General features: G+C 39.3%; 1 protein-coding gene across 8 annotated transcripts in view; it reads left to right on the top strand.

Annotated features, from left to right (window-relative positions):
- Positions 1-25,811, top strand: part of NR3C2 (nuclear receptor subfamily 3 group C member 2) — a 190,647-nt gene that overhangs the window by 87,895 nt on the left and 76,941 nt on the right. For all 8 annotated transcript variants that reach the window (XM_086889405.1, XM_086889407.1, XM_086889404.1 and 5 more), the window contains one exon: positions 22,981-23,120. In XM_086889405.1, the coding sequence (XP_086745531.1) occupies positions 22,981-23,120 (140 nt within the window). The remainder of the gene's footprint in view (positions 1-22,980; positions 23,121-25,811) is intronic.

Here is a 25,811-nt window from a genome sequence, read left to right as displayed (position 1 = left end):
CTGTAGACAAAGCAGAGTTGTAGAAGTAAAATTGTATATGGTCACAAAGCTTTACAGTCACAGGTACTTCTGAAACCTCTTAAGAAAACAGGTGGAGCGAATTCCGTTTCATTGGAAGAGTGTTAGCATCCATGTGGCTCACTGAACCTTAAAAATGGACCTTGCTTCTGCTGACAGACTTCATGTAGAAAGAGGCTGTAAGCAGCAGTAAGGCACAAGGAGATGTTTGTGATTCTTCACTGCTCTGCCTCATCCAGTACTCTGTTCTAAATAACCCTCTATTTTCACCCACATTGCTACACAGCTCTTTTGCTGCTCTTCCCAACAGCTGGTCTCTTTCCTTCTTCTGCTGGCATGATAACACCTTGCCCTTCTCCACCTTGCCCTTCTCTACCTTGCCCTTCTCCACCTTGCCCTTCTCCTTGCAATCCTCTCATTACAGCCACTCGTTGCACCTCAGCAGCCTCAAGTAAATATAATTGTGCTGCCTGTCCTGGTCCATTTGTGTTCAGGTTGGGACCTTCCCTTCCTTTGCAGTCTGCATTTGTAGTGAGGTGCTTGCAGAGATGAGGTGGGATTCGGGTGTTCTTCATCTCAGTTCAGGTGCATCCATTCACAGGAAGAGTGAGCATCTGTGCAAAGAGGGAGGGAGGAGAGTGAACTTTGCTCAGCCCTCATCTGCAGCTTGCTCAGTGTAGCTAAAATGGAGGGAATGCTGCTGCCAAGTACTGCAAACCACTCCTGAGTGCATGCAAACACTACTTTTAGGTGGGTTTGAGTGGATTTTCCTTCTGCTGGAAAAAGCACCACCTCTGGCTCCAAGGTTAATTCAAAGTTTGCACACTAAAACGTGGAAATACTGGTTCTCAAAGGATCAATTGTAGGAAATATGAATACTGTCCAAACAGTGTTCTCCTTTTACTTCACTTTTTCAGGAACATCCATAGCATTTTTCTTAAAACACGCATTCTTTTGGCCTGAAACACACCCATGTTGTAAAATCTTAATGCTTAGTTCTAAGCAAAGTAAATAAAGTTTTTTGTATCAGTAAAAGGAGAGTTGTTTGGCAACTTTAGTTGTAGCTGCTGTTCCACTGGTATTGCTTTGCTGCAAAATATAAACAATGCAAAATGGGTGGCAGGAATAGTTAATATATTATCTTTAACATTTTATGGTATTTTGCTGTTTGTAACTGGTGTTTTGCAGTTGTAACTGGAGAACCTGTAGTCAACCTGAGCACATATCAGATGTTAGTTTTCATGAGGTGTTTCGGGGGGTTTTGTGTTCTTTTGAATTCTTTCAACTGTATCATCTGCTGTCCATAGCAGGGCAGGTGCCTGGACAAGGATGTGTTCAGTGAGAGTAATTCTGTACTTCAATAATGTTATGGAGAGCTATGTACCAGCATTGTACAGTTCAGGTGCAAGGGACCTCCCTGAAGCTCCTGCCTCTTGGCCAGCTGTTCTGCAGTCTGCATCTTAATGGAATTCAGCTCCTTGCTCCCAGCAGTGACAGCCTGTGCCTTCAGTGGAAAAATGAACTTTGCAGGTAATTTATTTGGTGTCTTTTCTGTATATAGTGTGTGTGTGTGTATATATATATACACACATATACATATAATTTTAAAAAGACTTGGATGTAGTTCACTTGTAAGCTTTGGCACACTGGAAGTGCTTACCTTTCTGCTTGCTCTTAAATGCCAGCTGCCATGTCCTTGGGTGTGGAAGAGAGGGAATAAAACATCATCTCTGCCACTTCAGCCCACTGCCCAGATGTACAGTTATTACAGTTCCTCTTTGCATACTGTAAATTATAGTTACTGCTTAACTATTCCCTAGCTTCAGCCGACGCTGTGTGCTTTAAAGAAACCTGTATCCTCAAGCAATTTCAGGTTTCAGCTTTTGGTTTTTGTGGTGCTTTTGTTTGTTTGTTTTCATTCTCCGACTCCAAACCAGAAAATACTGCAGTATGAAAGGGGGAATAGAACTGAAATTTGAGTTAAAAATCAACTCCCTTGATCATAGGTTTTGATGGGGGGGGGAAGGGAGTGGGGGACATACGTGCAATTTGCTAGTATTTAATAATTATTTAATATAATTTAAGGCTCTTCTGTGCTTTTTTGAGGATAAAATTTTTGTCAAGAGGGTGTGTGCCTCCTGGCTGCTTGCTTGATCATTGCTCATGTTCTTGCTCTGGCTTCATGGGGTTGGTTTAAGGGAAGGTCTTACTTGTGATGTAACCCAGTAGCTGCTCTGGGATGCTGTGTCAGTCATGAGGTGGGTTTCTGGCCTTCCTTCATTTTGTTAGGAATTTTATCATGGCTCTTGGTAAGACTCAGATCTTTAAGAATACAATACCAAGACTTTCCTGCCTATCCAGCTACTGGATTATGTCATCTGAGATTATACACTTAATTACACAGCTCACCTCTGTGATGCCATGGCTAGACCACTCTCCTGGAAGCAGTGATTGGCCCCAGAGCAGAGAACAGCTGCGGAGGCAGAGGTTTGGGTTTGATTGTGCTGACAGTCCCTGTAAAAGTAAAATCTTCCATGTTCAAATTGAATATTCAATTTGGTTATAATCAATAGCTTTTTAATTCCGAGGCTCAGAAACCAGAGTACCCTAAGTAGAGGCAGGGCAAATTCACATCACCATAAACCAGAAATGGAAATGTCCCTGGAGATTTTAATAAAAAGAGCTCAAGATTTATCTGTCAACTTCTTTAGCTGATGAGTAGAAATAAGAATCCTTGCAGAAGATTTCTAATATTGTTGTAGAATGGATGGCTTGGGATTCTGTTCCTATTCTTAACTATACCAATGGCTTATCCTATCTCAAAAGACTGATAACAGAAAGAAATCATGTCCATTTGGCATAGGGGAATGTTGTTCCTTTAGAATTCGGAAGTGCTTCACAGAGGGAAACAGTTCCCTGACATACTGTTTGTTTCACTTTCTGGTCTTGCTTTGTGTTTCCCCAGGAACACATTGATAGGTTGATTCTTGTTTTTGTGCCATCTTCCTTGAAATGCCCAGCATGAGACCCTTTCCAGTATGCTTAAATGTTGATTTTTTTTATTTTTATTTTTATTTTTTTTTAAAATTATTATTTTGTTCATATCTGGTAAGGTGGGAGCACGTCACTGTCAAGGTATCTGATAGCTCTCACAGACCATAGGAAGATACATTCTTGTGGCTATGTGGGTTTTCATGTCTGTAGAAGTTCCTTGTGACATTTCATTGCTATCTCTCTATTTGATGTTTCAGTGGTCTGTTTCAAGATAGAAGTTAAGGGGGGGAAAAAAGGAGGAAACAGACTCCATATTTTATAGCCACTTAATCAGATCATTATTTATGCAATAAGAAGGCAGCATTAAATTTAGAAGTAGCATAGAATTGAGTTGATTTAAGGGCTTGTGCCCAGTATTAATCTAAAAGGAAACCAATACCAGATAGGAAATATTGCTGTGTCCCACCCATCTCCATAATTACTTCTTTTAATATTTTATATTTTCCCAATTCCAAGACCTAGAAGTAAAATGGTTCTGTGCTGTAAAAACATCCAACCAACAAAACACAGTACTGTATCTTACATATATGTACATACTTATGTTTGTTGTCATAGTAAGGGTTTTAATTGTATAAATTTGTACGTAGGAAGTCTGGCCATGATTACTGAACCCACGACATTAAAGCAAAGCAGCCTTTGTTGTGCATGTGACAGCTTGGTCATGTAGAACCAAATTCCAAAGCCTTGAGGCCTCTGGTGCTAAGAGGCATCCTAATGATATTCCATCCAAGCTGGTGTCCTCAGCTTCTGGACTGGCCTTTTAACTTGCTATAAGCTGTACCAGGCTTGAGGTGACTTTCTTCCGTGATTAGAGATGATGCTAAAAAACCTTGGCTCCCTCACTGAATACACAAGTCACTTGGAAAATCTGGCTCACCAGCCTGCTCTGACTTCCCAGTGCTATGGGGTATTCCAAGAGCTCATGGGGGGCAGTGCTCCTGTGTTACCATGGCTACCTACAGAGTTGTGATAGCATCAACACTGGTTTGTCTGGCTTTATGAGCCTTCAATTCCTGCTTTTTAGTAAGGGAGTTTGCAGAATTTTGACCTTGATTTGTGTCAGAAAGCTGAGGTGCCATCTTCATTCCAAAAAATGTCTCTTGACTATCCAAGGTAGATTTTTGAGATACGTATGTCTGTGTAGTGTCTTTGCATTTATCACTTAAAAGCAGGAATGGTGGTGAACTGGCACTGTGTTGAATGTTGCATATTTATTCAAATACTGCATTACTGCTTTCTGCATGGCTGCCTGAAAAGCAGTGCCCACCACAGCTGACTAGGTGTTAGTCCTGGATGTACTCTGTTGGGAATTGTGGAAATGTTTAGGAAGAGGTAAAAGTGGTGGTGGGATGGGAATTATTTTTCTTGTTTTAACAAAACTGGTATCCTAACTTTCTAAGCATAGCTCTTGATATTTATTTTTTTAATTAATTTTCAACATCTTGCCTGTTCATTATGTATATATTTTTTTAAAAAAGTAAAAGTACTGCCATAACTTACTGGAATAAATTTCAGTTCCACCAGTCTAGGATTTGTAGTGCAGGGTATTTTTGCTGGCTCCAGCTTCGAAGAGTTTACTTAAGTATCGAGTTGTTAGTACAAACACAACAGGTGCTGCCTCTGAATTATGGATGATTACACAGTCACTTTAGTCTGAATAAAGGTCTGGGATAAACTGTGTTGGGTTATACACAGGAGTCAGCTTCAGCAGACAGCCACAAATGCCAAAGACAGTATTTTTACTTTAGTGCAGGCATTGCATATATAATTTCTGACTGAGTTTGGAGGAGGTAAAACAAGCTCCAAGTTTTGTATTTAAATGAAAAAAAAAATCTAGAAGAAACCTGGGAAACTGTATTGAAAAATCCATGAACATACGTAGTGCAGTATATTCAAATTTTATGATGACATACTTGAGAAAAAAAAAAATTAGTAAATGAATACAACATTTCTTATTTCATCAAAGCCAAGATTATCAAGATGTCACTGCTGATAAACGAGAATAAAACTCAAAGGCAAGTTTCAGCCTCAAATGCACTTAGCTTTGAAATAGCCTAATATGCCAGTCCTGTTCTTAAAGGAAAATAGTTTACATACCTGACATCTGAGCCCTTTAAATCCTACCCGAAAATGTGTTTAGCACGCAGAAGAGTGGGAGAAAATGTCTGAATCTTGAGAGAAAAGCTTGAGGAAATAAGGAAGGGAATACAAACTAAGGAGAAAAACTCTTTAAGGGAAAGCTTAGAAGTGAAAAGTATATGTAACTCTTCTGTAACTCTTAACATATTGAAGTTTAGTGCTTCAATTATGCTGTAACACTGCAGAAGGGGCAGTTCAAGCTGAAGTCATTAACAGATACTGACCGAAAATGGAGGAAAAGTCATAAAAGCTTTTATGTATTCATCCCTAGCCATAATAGGGAGATGGAAAGAGAGTGAAGAATTGTTTGCATTTTGTAAAGTGTCCTCAAATAGTTGAAATATTAGTTATAAAAGCAAGTAAACATCCAGTGAAGGGAGGGGCTTTCTTGCCTGTTCCAATTCATACATAAATTTTCAGCAGAACCTGCACAGCACTGCAGGCAGTGCTCGTAACTCTTGAATGGGACATTCAATCCCTTTCTCAGTTGAGCACATTCAACTTCTAGCACTTGCAGATTCTGTGTATCAAGATAACATCCTTGTCAATTCTTACACAAATATCTTCAGGGAGCACGCACAGAGCCAACAAGTGATATCTCTCTCCTGGGAAACCAGTAAAGTCCCATTTGTGCACGTAGTGACGGGCTCGCTTGGAATGTCACCAACTGTGTTTAATCCAAAGTAAAATGGAGTTTTGCCATAGGCTGTCATGAACTTTTGCAGATTTAGTATTTAACATCCTTCCAGATCTGTGAATCTCACTGTTAGGGAAGGGAGAAAAAAAAATAAAAAAAAGAGACGACCATACAAATTTCATGAAGTATGCATTGTATAAAGGATAAATGATTATAAGCATATGGTACCTTTCCATGAACAGACTTGCATATGCATAAAACTTTCTTTAGAAGTAGCCTTGGAAGCATGTAGAGCTTCCAAAATATCATTGAGGCCACTAAATTAGACTTTCTCCTTTTCTTCCCCCTCCCACCATGTTATGATAAAATGGTAAGAGATAAGAAGAAATTAAGGAGTATATTTAGTCCTATCTTTTCTCTGTCTTCTCTCAAAAGGCTTTAGGGAATCATTGTTAAACATTGTTGTACCCACTTTGGCTCCATGATGCATAAAGTGTGAAGAGATTGCCTTCAGCTGAAAGACAAAAGGCTGGAAGATTATTAGAAAATATGGGAAAAGAAAAACTGTATCAATGGTAGTATGCTAAGGTGCTGATCACACCACTCAACACTGATTTTGTCTTACTAGGAAAACCAAGAGCAAATTATTATTATTATTATTATTATTGTTGTTGTTGTTGTTGTTGTTGTTTCATTCTGTTTTTCTTTATTATGCATATACATGTTTCATATACATTCCTTGTAGAGAATTAGGCAGTTTGTGGTGTGGGAGGATCATTATTCTTCATGAATGTCGTTTGTCCTCTTCTCTGTTAGCTCCCCTCAGCAGGCTGGCAGTGAACTAAAACAAAACTCTGGAGCAGCTCAGAGCTGTGTTTCTGTTTCTAATCTGAGACAGTTTTGAAGTTGGCCCTAACAGGATCAGAGTTAGCAGCATGCAGCAGCTGAAGATGTCACACTTTGGCTCTGCTGCTGGGCTAAGTCTCACTATTGCCCTTTCTTGTTCTCACATATCATTTTATATTTAGGTGGTATTGTTTATGAGGACATAGAGAAGAGAGGTGAGAGAGAGAGAGGGAAAAGAGGGTTTGTTGGGCTGTCAACATTAATACACAGAAGTCAACTGGTGAGGTGTTGCACCCCTCGAATCATCCTCGGAGATCTGGACATGTGGGTGGGTGAATGTTAAGATCAAGTGTGAGCAGTAAGCTAACATCAAGGTGTCAGCAATTTACAGCAAGGTTTTTCACTTAGTATTTTCTCTGTGTAACGTGTCCTCGTGCAGGTGATGGTTTTTCACGTGCTTTGTTGCAGGAAAATGTTGTTTTGATGGACTTGCAGCAGCGGGGGAGGATGCTGCAAAGTAAAGGGAGGGCTTGAGACAGGTAAACATGCCAGACTGAATTTCAGATGGGCTCCATCACGTTACCTTCCAGGAACAAGTGAGTGGGATGCAGGAGTATTTTAAGCTTACAAGCTCATTTGGACTAACAAAGTGACATGCATTTGAAACAGCTGGGTAGACAGTAATTTAGAAGGTGAAGTTCAGTAACAGTTTGACAGGTCGTGCTTTGGTGTCACCCATCAATCTGATAATTCAGTTATGAAGTATTTTCTGTGATTTGTCCAAAATACCTCTGCCTGGTGGAGCATTAGATAATGTGTCTTCTGGGGTGCTTTGAATAAAGAAATTGCAGAAAAGTGGGAATGAAGGACACAGCTTAAGGTAGTAGTGATTGTTTTACGTGTGTGAATTTCTTGAAAGACTTGAGGACTGTAGAACATGAAAGTCCTGGATATAATCTTTCTATGCTCTCAGTAGCAGCCAGAGCACCTCAAGAGCACTCTCAAGAGTTTAGAGTGGTTGATAGTGTTGGTTGATCAGGACAGGTTTGCCATATTCTCTCCCACATCTCCCCATCTGCTTAGCATAATCAGAAGAGAATAATCTTACCACTTAATTCACCTAAATTATTTAAATTTGGCTCCATTTGAGAGAGGAATTTCAGCTTCGGAGTGCAGTTATTTCCAGTAGTGTTGTGGATATAAAAGGGAAGCTGTGGCAGAGATTCCCTTACAGGAGGAATCACCTGGAAGCAGCATCCAGTCCCTTTTTTCCCTGACAGTCTTCAGACTTATTGGAAGTTTATGCTTGCCTAGGGTAAAAGGGCACAGAAATAATATAATGAGAAAGGTTTGCAGAATTATCTTAACCACATTTCTGTCTATGAGACATTGTTTCTTACAATAAAATCCTAAATCCTTTCTTCATTAAAATTTTAAACCACTCAGCTCCAGAGGAAAATGCTTTGGTTCCTTTACTCCTTAAAAAGTAATGTGCATGTGTCTACTGAAATTGCACTGTTATATTTAAAAATACCTTAACAGGCTGCTTTCTAATGAGCAGGGTTTTTTCTGATAGTGCATTTTTTCTAGAGCAGTGGAACAGCTCATAAATAGTTAATTGGAGCCATAGCTGCACTTGTGCACTTGAGTAACAGACTTGGTGGGGAACTCTCATTCGTGCAGACTGGTCACTGCTGCCTTATCAGCAACAGGAGCAAGATGTCAAATTTTCAATAGGAATAGGGGACACAGACAAAATTTGCCATCTAGTTCTAAGTATAGAGCTGAAGTGCATTTGCTTAAGACAACAGTATCCAAAGTAATCCATATTTTTTTTTCTGTAAACTTTTTTTTCAAGGCACAATGCTGATTAGAATAAATTTGGGCTAAGTTAAAATGTTGAAGCCTTTTCTTTATGTATAAGGTTCTGGTTTTCTTCTTTATCACCTGGATTTCAACTGTCCCGTTTATCCCTGTCATCTCTTTCATAGCACTGGAATTTAAATATGTATATCATGTTTTGTTAATAATATGTCAGTGAATTGAATTACTCTATTCCTAAATGAAAGCTCTTCAGGTTTAATGAGTAAAGAAATAATGTAAAATATAATCACCCAAGCCTTAATATTTTCTTGATCACAAGTCAAGCCTTCTATATAATTTATTAAAGTAGCATAATGTCCTTACATTTGAGGTCAAGATTTTGCAGGCTTAGCAGAGACTTTTATGCATAAGGGAAAGATGAAACTTTAAAAATATTATTTCAGCAGTTTCATAATTTAGGATTGTGACCTCATGCTCTAAGAATAATTATGGTGCATCACGATCAGCAGTTTATCAATATTCATTCATGGACTTAGACTCTCTTCGTGTCATAGTTTGTTGGGTGGGTTTTTTTCTCTTTTCATGCAACCATAGTAACTTTAAAATAGATGCTAAATGCCTTAAGAAGCATGGGCAGTTGCATTATTTGTGGGTTGTGCTTTAAGCAGCATCTACAATATTTATGAAAACTACTGTTGTTCAGTTCTTTCCCTAAATTTTTGTGCAGTTGTTATACCTTCTGCTGCCAGGTGGGACCAGTGTTTCTAAGGACCTCTCACAGAGATGTTTACCAGCTCTGCTTCCACTGTGGCCACTGAGAATTGGAATTTGTTGTGGCTGCGTGTGCAGTTCCAGCAAAAATTAGGGGCAATCGGTTTTGCCATTGGTTTAAGCTGAAACTAAGGGCAGTAAAGGTGTAAGAACAGATATGAAGGTCTGTGGCTGTAAATTCAGTGGTATTGCATCAGGCCATAGTCAAGATGGTCAAATGCTGAGAACCAGCAACAAGGAAAGGTCAAATCAATGAAGTGACACTTCACCAGTTTATTAAAATTTCTAGCATCTTTAATGCAACATTAAATTAAGTTTTCCAACCTACCCAGCCAAGACCAGCAGGCAGCAAAACAGCACAAGGTCTTCTGTCTGTCCTGTCAGTCTACACAGTCTATTACTACAGAGAAGAGCAGTAGGCACTTGTGCTACTTCTGGTCAGAGAGCACCACCTGGCCTGACAAAGGCATGACTGTTTGCCGGCATCAAGGACAAGCAGATGATTCTACAGGAGTTCAGTCATGCAGAGATTCAACTCTACAAAAAGAGTAGAGCTCATGCCTTGGAAAACAGTGTATTCATTCACTTCTTGCAGGAAAAGGAAACTTCTACCTCTGCTGGAATAATGGTCACCTGACTGGAGGTTTAGTTTGGTTGAGGAACAGTTAGTGAATTTTTTAACCAAGGAAATCTCAGAAAAGCCGAGAATAAAGGCCTGTATATTTCCTTTGTCAAACAAACCAAAACCTGTAATACCATTCATCTCAAGGGTTTCTTTAGGCTTCAGCAAAATTCAGCTGTTTGGGCAAGCCCTTGAGTTGGCAGCTCTGGTGTGTGCTTTCAGTCAGGGAAAAACATCACAGCTTTCCTCCTTGAGAGGGACGCAAGGCTTCGTCCTTGCCCTGATCCACCTTGGTATTTTGTAGGCAGGGCTGCTTCTTGGCCTGTTTGGTGACTGTGGCAGGGTAAACTGCACCCTGTGTCTCAGGGTTGGGGGAATTTCCAACTTTTTGTATCAAGTCCAAGGTTGAGCAGCTGATAACCCGCACCCTGCCGCTCTCTGCCGGCCACCACTATTGGTTCCTGAAGGGCTGAGAGCAGGAGGGACTGACTCTCCACGTTATTCTGCCAAACACCTTGTCCTGAGCACTTGTGTGAGGCAAACTTGAGGTACTGCTTCAGCCTGGCTCTGCTGGGAGACATTCATGGGCTTGACATTTGTAGGCAATTTGTGCTGCTCCTGCAGCAAGTTGCCAGAGCGCTGCTGCGCTTGACAACACAGTCACCAGCAAGGGTAACAAAAGGCAGAGCAGCATTTGTGAGATTAAAGCAGCGTTTCTGGAATGAAAGAAGCGTTGAACTTCAAACAAGTGCTTGGTATGCATTTACTTTTATTAAAATTCCGCTGTATGACTGTGAAATTTGGATAATAGCCTCGCTTCTCCCAAGCATTAGCAAGTTCCTCTTGGACTGTCTCTGAGTCCTTGCTGGTGTAAAAAGCTTGGAAAAGGTTTTGGCAAGTTCTTACAAGTGTGTTTAAGCAGCTTAGAAACACTGTTTTTGTAGACACAGGAGCACAGATACACATTTTCGAGGGAAGGTGTGGACAGTGTTGCCTAAAGCTGCTTGGAGGCAAGTCCAGGAACCATTGCAAGGATGTCTTCAAGGAAAGTCCTCATTTGGAGTCCAAAACCGCAGAAAAGACAACAGCACTCTCCAGTGTGGTCAAGCTTTTGCAAACTCAATAACTAGACATCTATAGGCAAGTGCAAAACTAGAACACTTTATTTGGGGAAAACAAACAAGAATAGGTAAATCAGATGAGTATCTGATAACATGCTGCAAAAAGTTCCTGGTTTACAGTAGCAAGTCCAGCAGACCCCCAGACAGAGCCTAAAGAGATCTTTATGTAACTGAGCTGTCTCTGTGCTCCCACCTAATAAGTTTTGAATGTCAGCCAACTCCAACTAAATTTGACAGTGGGTAGCTATTACAGCTATTCCATTTTAGCTGTTATCTCTTACCAGTTCCATTAAAAGAAGTGACTGGGAGGAGGAAAGGCACCCAATTAGTGCCCCCACTAGAGGAAAGGGGCTAGTTAGCATTTTTCTCCTATTAAACGTTGCAAGCAGGAAGGAGAAATACCTGGGAAACAAGGTTTTGTTATTCTTGCTCCTGAATGACAACTTAATTATTTTTAAAATTAGCAAAGCATTTACATATACTGTGGAGCTCTACTCTTCATTTTGTGTATGTTATTTAGGAACATGAAAAGTAAATATAGAAGTAGGAAGCTCTAGGTCTCTTACTGCTTTGTGACAGCAGTGGGCTCCCACGCCAGGAGCTGCATGGGGTGAAGTGGTCTGAAGCCTGAAGGTGTGCAGATGGGGACTTCTTGGATCCTAGAGCTGTGTGATAAAACTGAGTTACACTCTGAGTGCTGCAGTGTTTGAAACCATGTGTGCTCAAAGCTTACTCTTTGTTGAGTCATCTTTCTTCTCCAAGTGCTTATTCTGCATATTGCACACCTGTTTTTAACAGAAATAATTTGGGTGGCTACAGGAGGGGGAGGGAAAGCAGATTGTTTTAGAATAGGCAGAAATTCAAAGCCAGGTTAAATGGGGGTTTGAGCAACGTGGTCAAGTGGAAGGTGCCCTTGCCCATGGCAGGGGGTTGGCACTAGATGAGTCCCAAGGTCCCTTACAACCCAATCCATTCAGTGATTTGATGATGCTGCTTAATGAAGCAAAGAATGTGTCACCAGGTTCTTTGGTTTTAATTGGCTCTGTGTGGGACCTGTTGTGTCAGTGAGTAATATTTGTGGTATAACAATGAATGCAAACGTTGCAGTCCTTGCTAAAGCAAATTGAAAGTCTGTGCCACAAACAGGCTACGTTAGTGAGCTCTCGGGGGGTGATGGATTAGCAAGTAATGGTAATACACCTTGATTTCTATATAACTTGTGTAAATTTATGCATAAGCACTTAGTTACACATAAATACTCATAAACTCTCTGTCTGCCTCTTCAGTAGTGTACTTTTATGCATAAACAGTTAAACATCCTTTTCCTGAAATGGGAGGGATGGTGGAATTTTTAATTATTGTACCTGCTCTTATTTCCACTGAAGTTAAATGCAAGCTGCCTTCCAACGTCAAGGCCTGCTATACATTGCAAGGGAGTTCTGGCAGTATGTAGCAGAGGATTTAGGAGATGAACTGGGGCTGTGTTAGTTGTAGTACATAACTCTCCTGTGTTTTGCTTAGTGCTCCATTTTCCTTTAGTCTTTGCTAGCTGGGTTTCAGCTACTCAGCTGGAGAGTGTGGTAGGTACAGTCCTGTGTATCATTAGTATGTGAGCAGTAGAGTGAATTTCAGCTGAATAAAAATGAATTCTTTGACTTGCAATTGTGAACGTTTCTAGTTTGCCTTGACAATCCTGTCAAGACAAATTTGAACTTTTGTCAGCAATTGTGATTTCTTGTGGGAGAATTACCAAAAGCCTTTGCTCTAGGTATCAGTCAATGATTGCAGCCCTCATCTGCTATTTGACCAAAATTTTCCATGGCACTCAGCAGGCTATTACTTGTCACTCTGACATATAATGGAGGAGTATTTTAATTGATTTAAAAGTTAAAATTTATGGTTACTTAATACAGTATAGCTGTATTACATGTCAGTGGTTATACTTGCTGTGAAAATAGAGAAAGGGGAGTTGAAAGGACTTGGAGTTTGGAATATTTTTTAAAACACATGCCATTGATTTTACCTTCAACAAGCTATCAGTATTTTTTTTATTGAGTTAATGGGAGCAGAGGTTTCCTATTATGTAATTATTGTTGATATTAATAGGGATTCTGGAATGTTAACTGTGCATCTAGTTTTTAAAATTTCCAAGATTCAGTAGTACTTCTGCTCAAAATTCTTTGCTTTTGTGCTGAAGTTTGAATAACTGCATTTTGGATCTGATGCTATTCTGTTTTATCACCTAAACCATTCCTCTGTCATGGTTTCCAGATACCCAAAATAGGAATAATTATATATAAGTCCAGGGGTTATGTGAAATTGAAAATTGTAAGTCACTCTGAAGGCTGTGCAGCATGAGTGTGGTGGGTGCATTTGCACACATGCAGGTTATTTGCACACGTGCTGGAGTATGGGATCAGATGCTCTGGCAATATTGTCTTCCTGATTGCTCTTGAGGGTGCAAGCATGCAGTGACTTTCTAACTGGTGATGATGAGTTTAAACCATCTTTTTCTCTGTGTCCATTTCAAGACAAGCCCCTTTGCAAGCAAGTGAAGAGAGGAAGGCACTACAAAGACGCATGACTTGCTTTTCTCTTCCCTCCACCCTGTCCATTGTCAACTTACCTGACTTTCTAAATTAGGAAGAAGTATGGAAAGAATATCTGCATTCCTTCTACAGGAGTAGGATGGAAAATTGGGCTGTTACATACCTCTCTTTTGGCTCACACTGCCTGACCCTCCACATAAACAACAGGCAAGGAAAAACAGAGGAACTTGAAGTGTGCAAATAAATGTGGCAGTCAACAATATCACCACCAACAGGAGTGAACTTACCTTGGGGTAAATATAAGAGTAAGGATCTCTGCAAACTGTCACTGTAAGTGGAGGTGGGACAAGTGGGAAGTGATGTCCCTGTCTGAACTGGAGCTGCTGCTTGCTGTGTGTTCTGCTAATCATCACCATTTTTAAAAACATACACAAAGCCTGAGAAGGCTGTTTCACCTGTAACAAAATTCACAGGTTGGACTGGGAGCATGATTACTGGAGGGGATCCAATTGCAAACTGTTGCTAAGCATGCTCTACTGAGAGCCAGACTGGGAAGGAAAGTGATTCTTTAGGCAAGACAGGATTACTAAATGTACATGTGGAAACTCTACCTTCTAGATTTAGGAAGACGTTTGGTTTGGGCCATTGGTTTGGTTTCCACCAGGAGGGTGGAAAAAACAAGTTTACAAACTACCTCTATATCTATATACCTAGAGCTGCAGGAATCATCCTATTTTATGTGTCAGGTAATAGTGATGTGCATTAGAACGCCATGAACAGGTTGAATTTCCAAAAAATGGAAAAACGTTAGTGAAAAGGAAGTCATCATTATTTCAAATAGTGGTTTTAAACATTGACAGAGGATGTTTTAAAATAATGTGACTATTAGTCTTTTACAATATCTGTTAATCACAGATAGTGGTAAAGCTGGAGTTTGATTCTCAGTGTACCATCTGAAGCCAGTGCCAAGCTGGAAACTTCCAGTAAAATATAAGTACTGTGCCTAATGTTATTAAGGATTATTACTTTTTGATTAGTGAGATCATTTTAGGGGGATTATTTATTTTTTCAATCTTCCTTTTACAAATGTGCACAGAACTCCCTGCATCTTGCAAGATACTCCGGTCTGTTACTGTCAGGAACTTCTCTGATAGACTCATGGGCTTGAGTCGCAGCGCTGAGTTCTGTGTTGGTACCTCATACTGATTTATACTGTGAGCTTGCCTGTTGCTTCTCATTCTCCCTTACATCCTGTTTATGAAGTTTAGATTGGTGTGCAGACCTTCCTACTTCTCTTTTCTGTTCCTGTGTGATATTTTAATACAGCAGACACTAGTGGTGTAATTCCAACACGCTTTCAACACCCACCCTAATTTTGTCTTGGTGGATAAGGGGGAGGGAGGCATATAAGGGAGTTAAAAGGCCAAACCCCCCACTCCATTCTCTTCTTAGACTTTTTCAGATCAAGCAATAATTATACATGTTTCCTTCCTAAGCCTGTGGGATTGCTCTTATGAGTAAAGGTCTGCCATACTGGGGCTATTATGTGACAAGTTGGAAAATAGCCTTTGTTCCCATGGTAACCTTTTTTTGGGCTTTGGTGCATTTTTTCCCTATGGTTTCATGGTTGCTCTGGAGGTTTTTCTATTGTGGTATTTTAATCCCCAGTAGACAGTGGATGGCAGTTCAGTTTACTTTTTTGCTATTATAAAATAATTTAATTTTGAAAAAAAATTATTTGATTATGGAACTCTTGTAAACTTTTTATGTTGTGGTTAGGGTATTAATGGTGTAGTAGCTTTCTCTGTAAGCATGTCATGCACTCAGAAGTCAAAGCAAACAGTTGGCAATAGGAAAGTATGTCCAACTGGACCAAGCTGCTTCTGTTGTAAACTAATATTTTTAATATAGTTATTCTTTTAGGACTTTTGGGGCCAAACCATTGCCAGACGTATCCGGTAGATTTTTGTCTGCAACAGAATGACATTTCTTAAGGTCATTAACAGTCAATACTCTGGCCATCAATGTCATTCCAGGTTGCTGTAATAAGGGTTTCATAAAATAAGCTTTCAAACAAAGGAAGGTATTTTTAGGAGTTGCTTGTTTAGACTCTGAGGGAAGAACTTCAACTAAAATTGTGAGGCTACTTTTAAAAAGAGGAGGCTTTTTAAAGAGATGCTTTTATTACAGGTAGCATCTCCCTGCATTTGCCTTCTTTGTGTATTTTCCTCCCATGCTCATTCAGTTTTCTTTGTCTCAGAAGCCTTTAGTAGCAGAGCGATATGCCCGTGCAGTCTTGTCTTGCCTGAAATTCCTCATGGTTATGATTTCCCACTGGTGCCTTCATCAGCAGGTGAGCCTCACTTGAATCATGGCATTTTATGCAGCTTTAAAATGTTTCTGACTGAGAAGGCAGCAGAGCCTCACCAGGTAAACACTACTGTGCCCTGGTAGGAGAGTTACCAGGGTGCATAATGGCTCACATAGTTATCAGCAGTGGAAAATGGGATGGTGCTATGAAAAATTGGATTTTCCAAGCTGTGTGTCTCCTCCTAGTTAGGGTAGTTGAGCAGGTGCAGGAAAAGAAAGAGTTAAACATACTCCCTGCCCCCCTCAAACAGACTTTCAATAATTAACCAGATAATTTTCCAGATAAACTGTTCCTGCCTTATCTTGCTATACATAGCAATTTATAATCAGCAGCACAAACACCAGCTTTGCATGCATTTAAACTGCACTAATTCTATAAATGCGCCAAATATGAAAAGTTAGAGTAAATGCATTGTTAGGCTTACCGGGGTTCTCTGCTTTCCAAAGCCAAAGGCTTAATCCTGATAGGAAACTCCCCCTCTAGGTTAACCATTCAATTTCAGTAGATAACTATATCTATGTACTAAAAAACCTGCAGAGCAAGGAAGTTCTATTTCCCTGGGGCAGTTGTGTCTTGCTAGGTTGTGACAGCAGTTTAGAGGAGAAAAGTGCATTGCATAAGAAAAGTTGGAGGATGTTACACTTCTCTGATCACTAAATCTCTGGGTAAAAATTAGATTTATTTCCCTAGGAAACAGGTGCTCCTCAGTTTCAGTCCATCAGAACACACTTTTGTTGATGCTTAAGTTTATATTTTTCTGGAGTCAGCTGATTATTTTGGGGTAAAATTTGGATTACCGACTATAGTTGCTACCAAAATATTTATGTAGAGAAGGTCAAGGAAAAATCAAGGTTTACAGCTGGATGGAGGAAAATGCTGAGTCCTGTCAGCATCCACTAAGGTAAATGGGAACTGAAGGAGCATGGCACACTTGCTTCATTTTGTAAAATCAACATATGCCTTAAGGTTAAGCTAAATACAGGAACCTGTTCACTTTGACTGTGGCACAGAACACATCAGATTCTATTTGCCAAATAAACATTGCAACTTAAATGCTTTTTTTTAAAATCCTGAGTGCATCTTTTTAGATTTGGTGGGGCTTGGAAAAAAGGTCAGAACCTTTTCTATTGGTGCATGTCAGAGTTTGCTTGTTATCATAATTAAGATCCAGGTATGAAAGTGTGATGTGTGACCCTTAGGCGTTGCTAAATAAAGTAACTTGAAGTGAAAGCTGGAGTTGCCGAGGAAAAGCACCATCCAAGTTCTCAGTTTGCTTTTACTTAACTAAATGCACTTCCCTTCTAATTCCTACATGTTCCATCATACTAAGCATTTCTTAAGATTAAAAAAGGTTGTAGTGTTTGAAGTTCAAAGAATTTAAGGGTTTCTGTCTTGGAATAGAAGACAAGTTTCTGTCTTTTAGAAAGAATCAGCTTAAAAAAACCCTAAAAACTAAACAAACAATTGAGACTGACCACTAATTTAAATGTAATATCACAGCTCCTGAATTCCCTTTGTTGGGGTTTATTGTTCGGTTGTTTTGATTTTTTTAAATTTCTTTAAAATATACCCTCAAAGAGGGTAAATGTTGCTCTGCCTGCCCTAGGAGTGTTGTTGCTGAGGCTCAGGAGTGGTTGGGCTCCAGCAGTTCTTCCTTAGCTCAGCGTTCCTGAGGTCCCACGTGACTGCCTTCTCTTCCAAAATTCTGATCATTTCATCTCTGCACCTTTTCACTCCTCTCTGCTTTCTTGGTCTGCTGACAAGAAGATTGGTTTATATACTCTGACATTTAAGAAATACCATTTTCCAGTCTGCTAATCTGCTTTATTCAAGTAGTTATAGGAGAGAGCCAGTGTTCCTTCCCACAGTGAAGCTCTTTAAAAATTCGGGTTATACAACAGAAACTGATGCTGGTCAAACATCAGTATTGACAATTAAAGCGGGCAGCATGGAGCAAAACCTGGGAGATGATACATGGCACTGGGGGAGGTCATGACTACCATCATTGTGGAGCAAATTGGTTTAATAAATAATCTACTGCGCAGTTTTATACCAGCATGTTGCTTTCTTAAGGAGTAATAGAGTTAGCTTGGGCAGTGGAATTATTGCTACTATGTGGACATGCAGAAAAATAATGGAGGCAGTGTGAAGAGGAGATGGTGTCTGTGGTGTCTACTGTGATGGCTGAGGGAACAATGAGTTAGAGAAAGGAAGGTACTGGGAGAGATGTGAAATACCACTGAAATACCCAGCTCTTGTTTTGGGCCACAGGAAGGTTAGTTTCAATATTTGAAAGTGCAGAGTGGACTATCATGTTCTTATGTGCTAATTCCCAGTAGAAGATGATCCAGCTGAAGGTTATGCCCCTTCAGAAATGAGGAGAGAGGGTAGAAGTAAGGTGCTGGCAACCTCTGCATCTTGAATATCCTGATTATTCTTCCTCTTACAGTTAGTTTTTATTTCTTCTTGTGGTAAAAATATGATTCTATAATCTCAAATTCTTTTTACCTTTGTTTTTGCATACCTTTATTTACTGAGGCATACCCGAGTTCCTTCTGTTTGTTTTACTGCCAGAAAATTTCAATTTTAAAAAGTCAATGACGTGGACTTAAAAAGGACTCATCTAGATCTCATAATAATAAAAGCACTTGGAACAAATGACTTTGGAATTCATATTGTGGCTTATGCTTCTTTGGAGTGCTTCATTTTATCATCAGAGAGGCATCATTTGTTTCAACTGTGCTCCTGTATGACATCTGGTGTGAAAAGCATAATAACCTATATAATCAGCTTTTTAAATGCTGGATTATCTGTGGGTTTATTGACTCTTCTTTACAAAATCTGTTATTTCTAATTAATTCTCCATATAACTATTACTAAAGCCAACTCCGAGAGACACAAATGAGCTTGATGGCAATGGCTAGTCAAGGTCAACATTTAACTGCCAGCATTTGCACTGTTAGGGATAATAAATCAGGCTTATTCTTAATCACGTACCCTACAACGTGACAAATGTTACTGAAGCCATTGAAGCAACCATTTTACAAATCATTTAGGATATACATTTGGCATTGTTAAACTCTTCATGCTGCCCTTGGCTGTAACAGCGTTGGGATAAAATATGTATGCTCTGGTAGATCTCCTCTCCTTGAATCCTGAGGGGGTGTGGGAGTGTTTGCCTATTCTTGTCTTTGTATTAGAAATAATGAGAGAGGCATGAAAGCAAGAGCACCTAATCAACCTATGGCTTCTGAAAATGGGAATGAGTAGCCAGCTCTATGGCACTATTTCATATTTCTGGAGTTTTCAACTAGGAGTTTATATAGAAACTAGCTCGCCACCCACAAGGGATGTCCAGGCTCAACAGGAGTCCATTGTGTAGAAGTTTTTAAAAACCCATGTTAAATATCAGAGCAATAGGGTTTAGGCTCTGATTTGGTTTTGTGTAAATACAGTGTTTTCACTCAATCTGAATTTTAAGACTGAAACCTGCTGTGGCCCACATATGCCATTAGATTTAGCATGTCATTCAAATAGATATTTGGCACTAGGCTAATTACTCTCCAGGGAGTCAATTATAAAGTTTCTAATCTTTTTTTATGGTATTCATTCTTACATGGACAATTCTTGGATATTCCAAAAGAGAGAATGACTTGTTGCATAAGTAACTTGGAGTATTCTAACTAAACTTCTCATCTGGAGCAAAAAAATCAAACTGAGCTCCAAAAAAAGAGCAGAAATTAAATTAATGTAGATATCTCTGTTATAATCAACTGAATTTAACACTGATATTTTGCTTATTAAGTGTTACCTTCCTGTAACTTTTCCCACATGCTACTTTACATTAGGCATTTTTACTGGGCAAAAATTTATGGCATGTTGCTGTGGAAAATTAATGCAAAGTGGAAAGATTTAACTTGGAGCATGCATGAGAAGTAATTTCAGAAAGGGGGGCTTAGTGTAGTTTTTATGCCTGTGCATATTATAGAATAAAGAGCTATAATGATTAATGAAAATAATCAGTTAAATAAAAGTGATGAGTAAATTGAGTGCCTTTTTATGTCATCATCACTGGATGTCTGGCCTTGAAATAAAGGCCGAGGGCTAGGTTCCTCATCAGTCAGACCTTGCTCACAATGGTCACTAAAGAAAAGGATGACAGTCTGAAAAGAGAGAGATTTAGGAGGAAAAGGTACAACCATCTGTGTGTGCCTTGTTCGGGAAGGAAAGCTTCCATAGAGAGAGCAAGTTATCCTGAGGTTTAGCTTGTGATTTGAGGACATTTTGGGGCTCAAAATTTTGGCTTTTATTGTTTGCACCACTTTACCTTTGAGTGAGGTATTACGACAGCATTTTGAATTGGCAAATACTCTGGTATAGCATGGGTGAACGACCACATAAGAGATTTTTAAAAACAAGCCAAACATTGTTCATTGAAGACAGTCATAGCCAGAGCTGGCACAAGTTGGAGGAGATTGAAGTACCAACAGCAAATTTCAATGTTTCTTTACTGTAAAGTGTTTGAGAAAAACTCCATGTTTGATACTCCTGTTAAGAATGAAAATGCCTCCTTTGTGTTTTAACGTGTTCCACTTTTAAACTGAATAAAATAATGAGTTAATTTGATCTAATTCCAGAATGTTAAGCTTCCACCTGTGATGCTGTGGCTGAGTAGCTGAATACATACTTTGTATTCAAGTCTTTAATGGAGAGGAGCACTGTATAAAATATGCTATAGATTGCGTCTTAGGTAGGCATTTAATAATAGTCATGGATCAACTGGTGTCTTAATGTGTCTTGCTGACTTTTTTTAACCTAATAATTCTGTGAAAGTGCAATTTTGTAGGGTAGCTTATATCTAAAAAAAGGCTCTCCCACCTTCTGCAAATCCTACATGACAATTTATTTTTGACTAAAAATAATACATAATTACATATATATATGCAGTATGTATATATAGAGAAGCATGTGCATGCGTATATATATAAAAATAAAAATCATGCACACTGCTGTGATACCCTGGAAACCTCCATTTCTCTACAGGAAAAGCTCTCTCATACAATTGCCTCTTTTTTAGATATTAAAAAAAATACACTGACCTCTTTCAGGATAGAAAGACTAGGAAAGTTTTTGCCAGTCTTACAAAGAAATGGGAACATACAGCATGAAAATTACAAATCCCCTGCGACATTCTGGTCTTATGTCAGAATTGAAGTGTTTCCCTTCTCAGGCAAAATACTGATATCTGCAGAGAAAGAAAGAGAATTTTCAAGGTTAGTTTTCAGGTTATTGGCATTTTCTCTAGAAAGCAGAGACCATTTTTTGAGGTCTTTCTGCAAAGAATTTTGCTTAATGGGAGGCTTAATTTTTTTCATGCAGTATGGAACGTGCTGGAGGGAGAAAATCCTGTTCTTTGCCTTAACACATCAGAGCTGAATACCAGCACAGCCTTGGCAAATCCTGGGAAAGTTCCTTTTCCTGAGGGTAAATCAATGCAGCGTGTGCAGGTACGACTGTGACTGGAGCACGCAGAACTTATTTAACATGGGTTTGGTGAGGCTTTCTCTCTTAACAGATGAGCTAACGCCATCACCTAGCAATTATCAAGTAGTGTGATGTTATGTAATGAGAACATAAATAGCACAAGGACTAAAACTAGTAAATCTAACAGGCTAGCAAGCAGACAAGAGCAGGAATACTATTTGGAACATTTTGATTAACATCTGAACACTGTCATTTAAGCAGACATTTAGATTTGATGTTGCAGTAAAGCTGTAGGCCAGGAGAGCTGCGGTCCCTCATTTGGAGTGACATTCGAGCTGTGCCCCGTGGATAAATCACTTGGCCTCTGCATACCTCTTTAAAGGAAGTTAGAAATTTGGAAAAAGGCAAAGGGTTCATAGTTGAGATTTCTTAAGCAAGCTCATTATCTTACATTTGAATTAAAACTACTTGTGGACTTCGTTTCCCAGTGGCTGATGGACAAATAGCCTGTGACCTGCAGTTTGAGCCACCTGGTGTGGAGTCTTTCAGGATTGTTTTTGTAGTTGTTTGGCAGCGTTCAGAGAGGTAACATGTAAGAAACACAAGAGGTCATGTTTACCTGGAGAAGAGAGGCCATGCAGAAGGAGATACTGTCTCCAGCCCCATGGAGACATAGGAGGGATCCAAAACTTTCATCTCCTTCAGGATCTGGCATGTTTCTCCAAGCATGCCCATTGCATGAGGGAAAGAAGGGAGGGAGGAAACTCACGGGATCAGGAAATGTGACTTGGTTTTGGAAAGCATTGTCTTTGAGAGTTGCCAGTGGAAAATGTTTCCTAAAGGTGCCCTGTAGTTTAAGGCAGAGGTGGATGACTGAAGCAGGGCTTGCAAGATGCATCACTCTACGAAACCTCAGGGTGCTCTGAACCTCCAGTGCTGCTTTTCTGGCACCTACAAGCACATATGGGAGCATCTTCTGCACTTGCAGAATGTACAAAGGCTTCAAATCTATATCAGAAGTAAGCTGCTAAATTGCAGGAGTATTAGAAATAAGCTCATGGGCTACTGCAGTGGTAAGCAGGAGCACAGACAGGGGAGTACATACCACCTTGCTGCACTACTTCATCAAATGGCCTTAGAGGTTTCCTTACAGGTACTCCTTACATATGAAGGCTTCAAACAAATAAAGAAGCAGAAAGAAAATTTATAGCTGCCAGGTTGCTGCCTGAGTGGTTTGTTTAGTTTGTTTGTTTTTTATTTTCAGTTTTAATCATCTGCTACCAATAAGTTCCACTGCCCTTGTGGTAACTTCTCACATTAACATTGATATATTAGGATGTTTTAAAACAGACAATAAAAATATTGCACTTACTAATTAAAGCAATTCATGTATTCAGCTAGGCACTGGCAGAAAGAGTTGTGGTTTCCTAATTGTTAGGTGCCTTGAGCAATATCCCTGTTATAAGTTCTTAATTGAACTTTTTATTATGGCTGGTGTGATTTGAAATATTCATAGCTGTTTTGTTTGATTGTTTTCACTCCAGCTCTTCATTGAGAAGTGTATCAACTGGATCTTCAAGACCTTCCAAAGTGTGTTTGGTGTGTGGAGATGAAGCATCTGGATGTCATTATGGGGTGGTTACATGTGGCAGCTGTAAAGTTTTCTTCAAGAGAGCAGTAGAAGGTAAGAAAACACAAAAAATATCAACATGAAAGACTAAATATTTTTTTAAAAGAAATATATATATTTACATATAAATTTTCCTATGTGTTTTCTGCTGTTGGTAAAATTCTGTGTTGTTAATATGAAGAAAAAATATTGAGTGACCTTTACAGACTTCGTAAGCAACTTCTTCAAGTGGAGAAAAGGTTTCTAATATCTGATAATAAGAGTTTATGGCATGCAAAGGGCATAATGCTGTATAGGTTTTTGGAAGTCTTTGCTGATGAGTAAATGTTCTTAAAACCACAGATGAACTAGAAGAGAGCTACTTACTGATTTATCTTCATAAACAAAACAAAGAAGGAAGAAAATAGGCCCTTAATATGGTGCCCAGATTGTGCACTGAGAAGAGTGAGGCAGTGTGAGGTGTGATTAATTCCTTCTGTGATCATTAAATCTACTTCTGATGGCAATAAGGATTTAGCTCTCTGCTGAATAGACCTGGAGGGCTTGTGCGTCATTGAAGTCGAGACTTCATGTAATATCTATCAATCTATTTATCTATCTATCATCAAAAGTGTCAATCTAATTGAAATTAACTTCCCAAAGTTATAAGGACATAGAAAAGGTTTGCCCTTGCTGAAAACATCTTCTCTTACAATTTGTGCACTAGCTGACCTCTGTCCTCATTCCCCAACTTCTTGAGAATTTAGTTGCTTGATACAGCACACAAACTGGATACCCTTCCTTTTTTGGGGTGAGTGGTTTCCCCTGTGTGCTTCCACATCACATCATGGATGGTTCTTCAGACATGCACACCTGAGGTGACCCCTGAATCTCGAGAAGATGTTTTTTTTCGTTGGGTGGTAGTGATGGTGAAGCTTCCTATACACCTGCACATACTGTGTGAAGTGACAGCACCTTCTGTTGTCTTCCTTCCTCCTTTCCTGCCTCCCAGGAAAGCTTCCTCTCCAGTCTCGAATCACTGTAATTTCAAGGTGCTATTTGTCCACGTTTACATCTCTTTTGCTGACCACTGCAACATAGTATGATGGATGTTCCCATCCAGATTTACAGGAATTTATGAAAAATTACTAAGGAGTCCCTTTAGAAGTTAACAGAGCAGCAAGACTGTGTTTTCAAGCCTCAGAAGCCAGAATTATTAGGAAAGGATTACTCTCTGATCAGGCATAGAAATACATTTTTAAAATGCAATTAAAACTGATCAGTAATTACAAAAAGTTTGCTAGTTAAGCAAAAAAAAAAAAAAAAAAAAAAAAAAAGAGAGAGAGCTACCTGGTCATCCCTAAAAATTTGATGTGTTTTAAATTCGCTTAAAATACATTTTTTAGAGTCATTATGGTAACACACATGTACCCACCAGTGGTGTGTAAACACTGTCTAGACTTCTTGGTATGCACATGACTGAGCTGTTGATGCATCTCTGACCCCAACACCAGTTGGGGTCAACAACACCATTGTTGTTAGGCAGACTCTGAAGTTTTGTCTTGGCTTGCACATTTTTTTTATATATTGTGGAGTTGCCCAAAAGGGCATAGCAAAAACAACATACACATATTGGCTTCAAACATTCTGACACTATCCATATGAATAAAAGTTTGTGTAGGCAGTTTTGTAACGAGAGGTTTCATGTAGAGCCATCAGAAGTTTGTATGTTGGTAACAGGACCAGTAAAACACCCCCTCCTGAGGTTTCCTAGTTGAAATAACTGAAACAATTAAATATTTGTAGCACAGGGACACACACATTTCTTTCATGATCCAATAAATATTCCTCAGTTGAAGATGTCCCTGCTCTTTGCGAGGACCTTTAAAGATCTGCTCCAACTCAGCCCCTCTATCAGTCTATGAAGTGGGGAGATAACTTGGGTCAAAAAGCATGGGAATGGAGAAAAGAGGGATTTAGGGAGAACTCTGCACACCACCAGCTTTTTGGGTCTCAGCTGGAATTGCTAACATTGTCAGCGCACCTTGAACAGCCTTTGGGCGCCTATTCCTTTATGCTCCTCTGAAATCCTACAAAACCAGAGGGATTATAACAGAAAATAACAACTCTACCGGAATTTAAAATCAAGAAACTAAGAACAACAAAGAGACTAAAGTTTGCATTTCAAACTATGAGTCTGGTAATTGTACCCAGTTAATCATATCTTGGAACTTTCAGGAAATGTCAAATGGATTTATGAGGAGAGCTGTAGACCAAAAAAAAAGTAATAAGATGGGTTTATTGGTGAAATTTCAAGAGTAATTTTAGATGGCATTAAATCCAAGGCTGTAAATTATCCAAGTACTAGTTTTAGTATCAAGTGGCATGGACCTTTTGATGCCTTTTGATGACTGACTTGATGAACAGGAGGCTGGTTTGAAGAAAGGTGATTCTGTCATTAACATAAATTTGATCTGCCTTGCAAACACTAAAAATCCTTAGACTGTAAAAGTGTTGGTAAATGGTATCACTGCAAAAGTTGAGGTACATGCATTTAGAATGAATTTTTATATAGTTTAATTTTATTCTATGGGGTTTTTCCTCAATTACAGATGTGGCCAGTCCTAAAGTCATTTGAACTTGAATTTATGATCAAAATACAGTCATATGCTGAAAATACGCCCTACTGTGAGGGAACCTAAAGCACCTGGCCAGGCTTGTCTTCTCTTTTTCCACTGAAGCAGCTTTCTCTAAGGAGAGTAACAG

The sequence above is a fragment of the Cyanistes caeruleus genome, chromosome 5 (genome assembly GCF_971803275.1).
Source record: "Cyanistes caeruleus chromosome 5, bCyaCae1.hap1.1, whole genome shotgun sequence".
NCBI lineage: Eukaryota > Metazoa > Chordata > Aves > Passeriformes > Paridae > Cyanistes > Cyanistes caeruleus.
The sequence above is the reverse complement of the archived record's forward strand: the minus strand, read 5'-3'. Positions and strand labels throughout refer to the sequence as shown.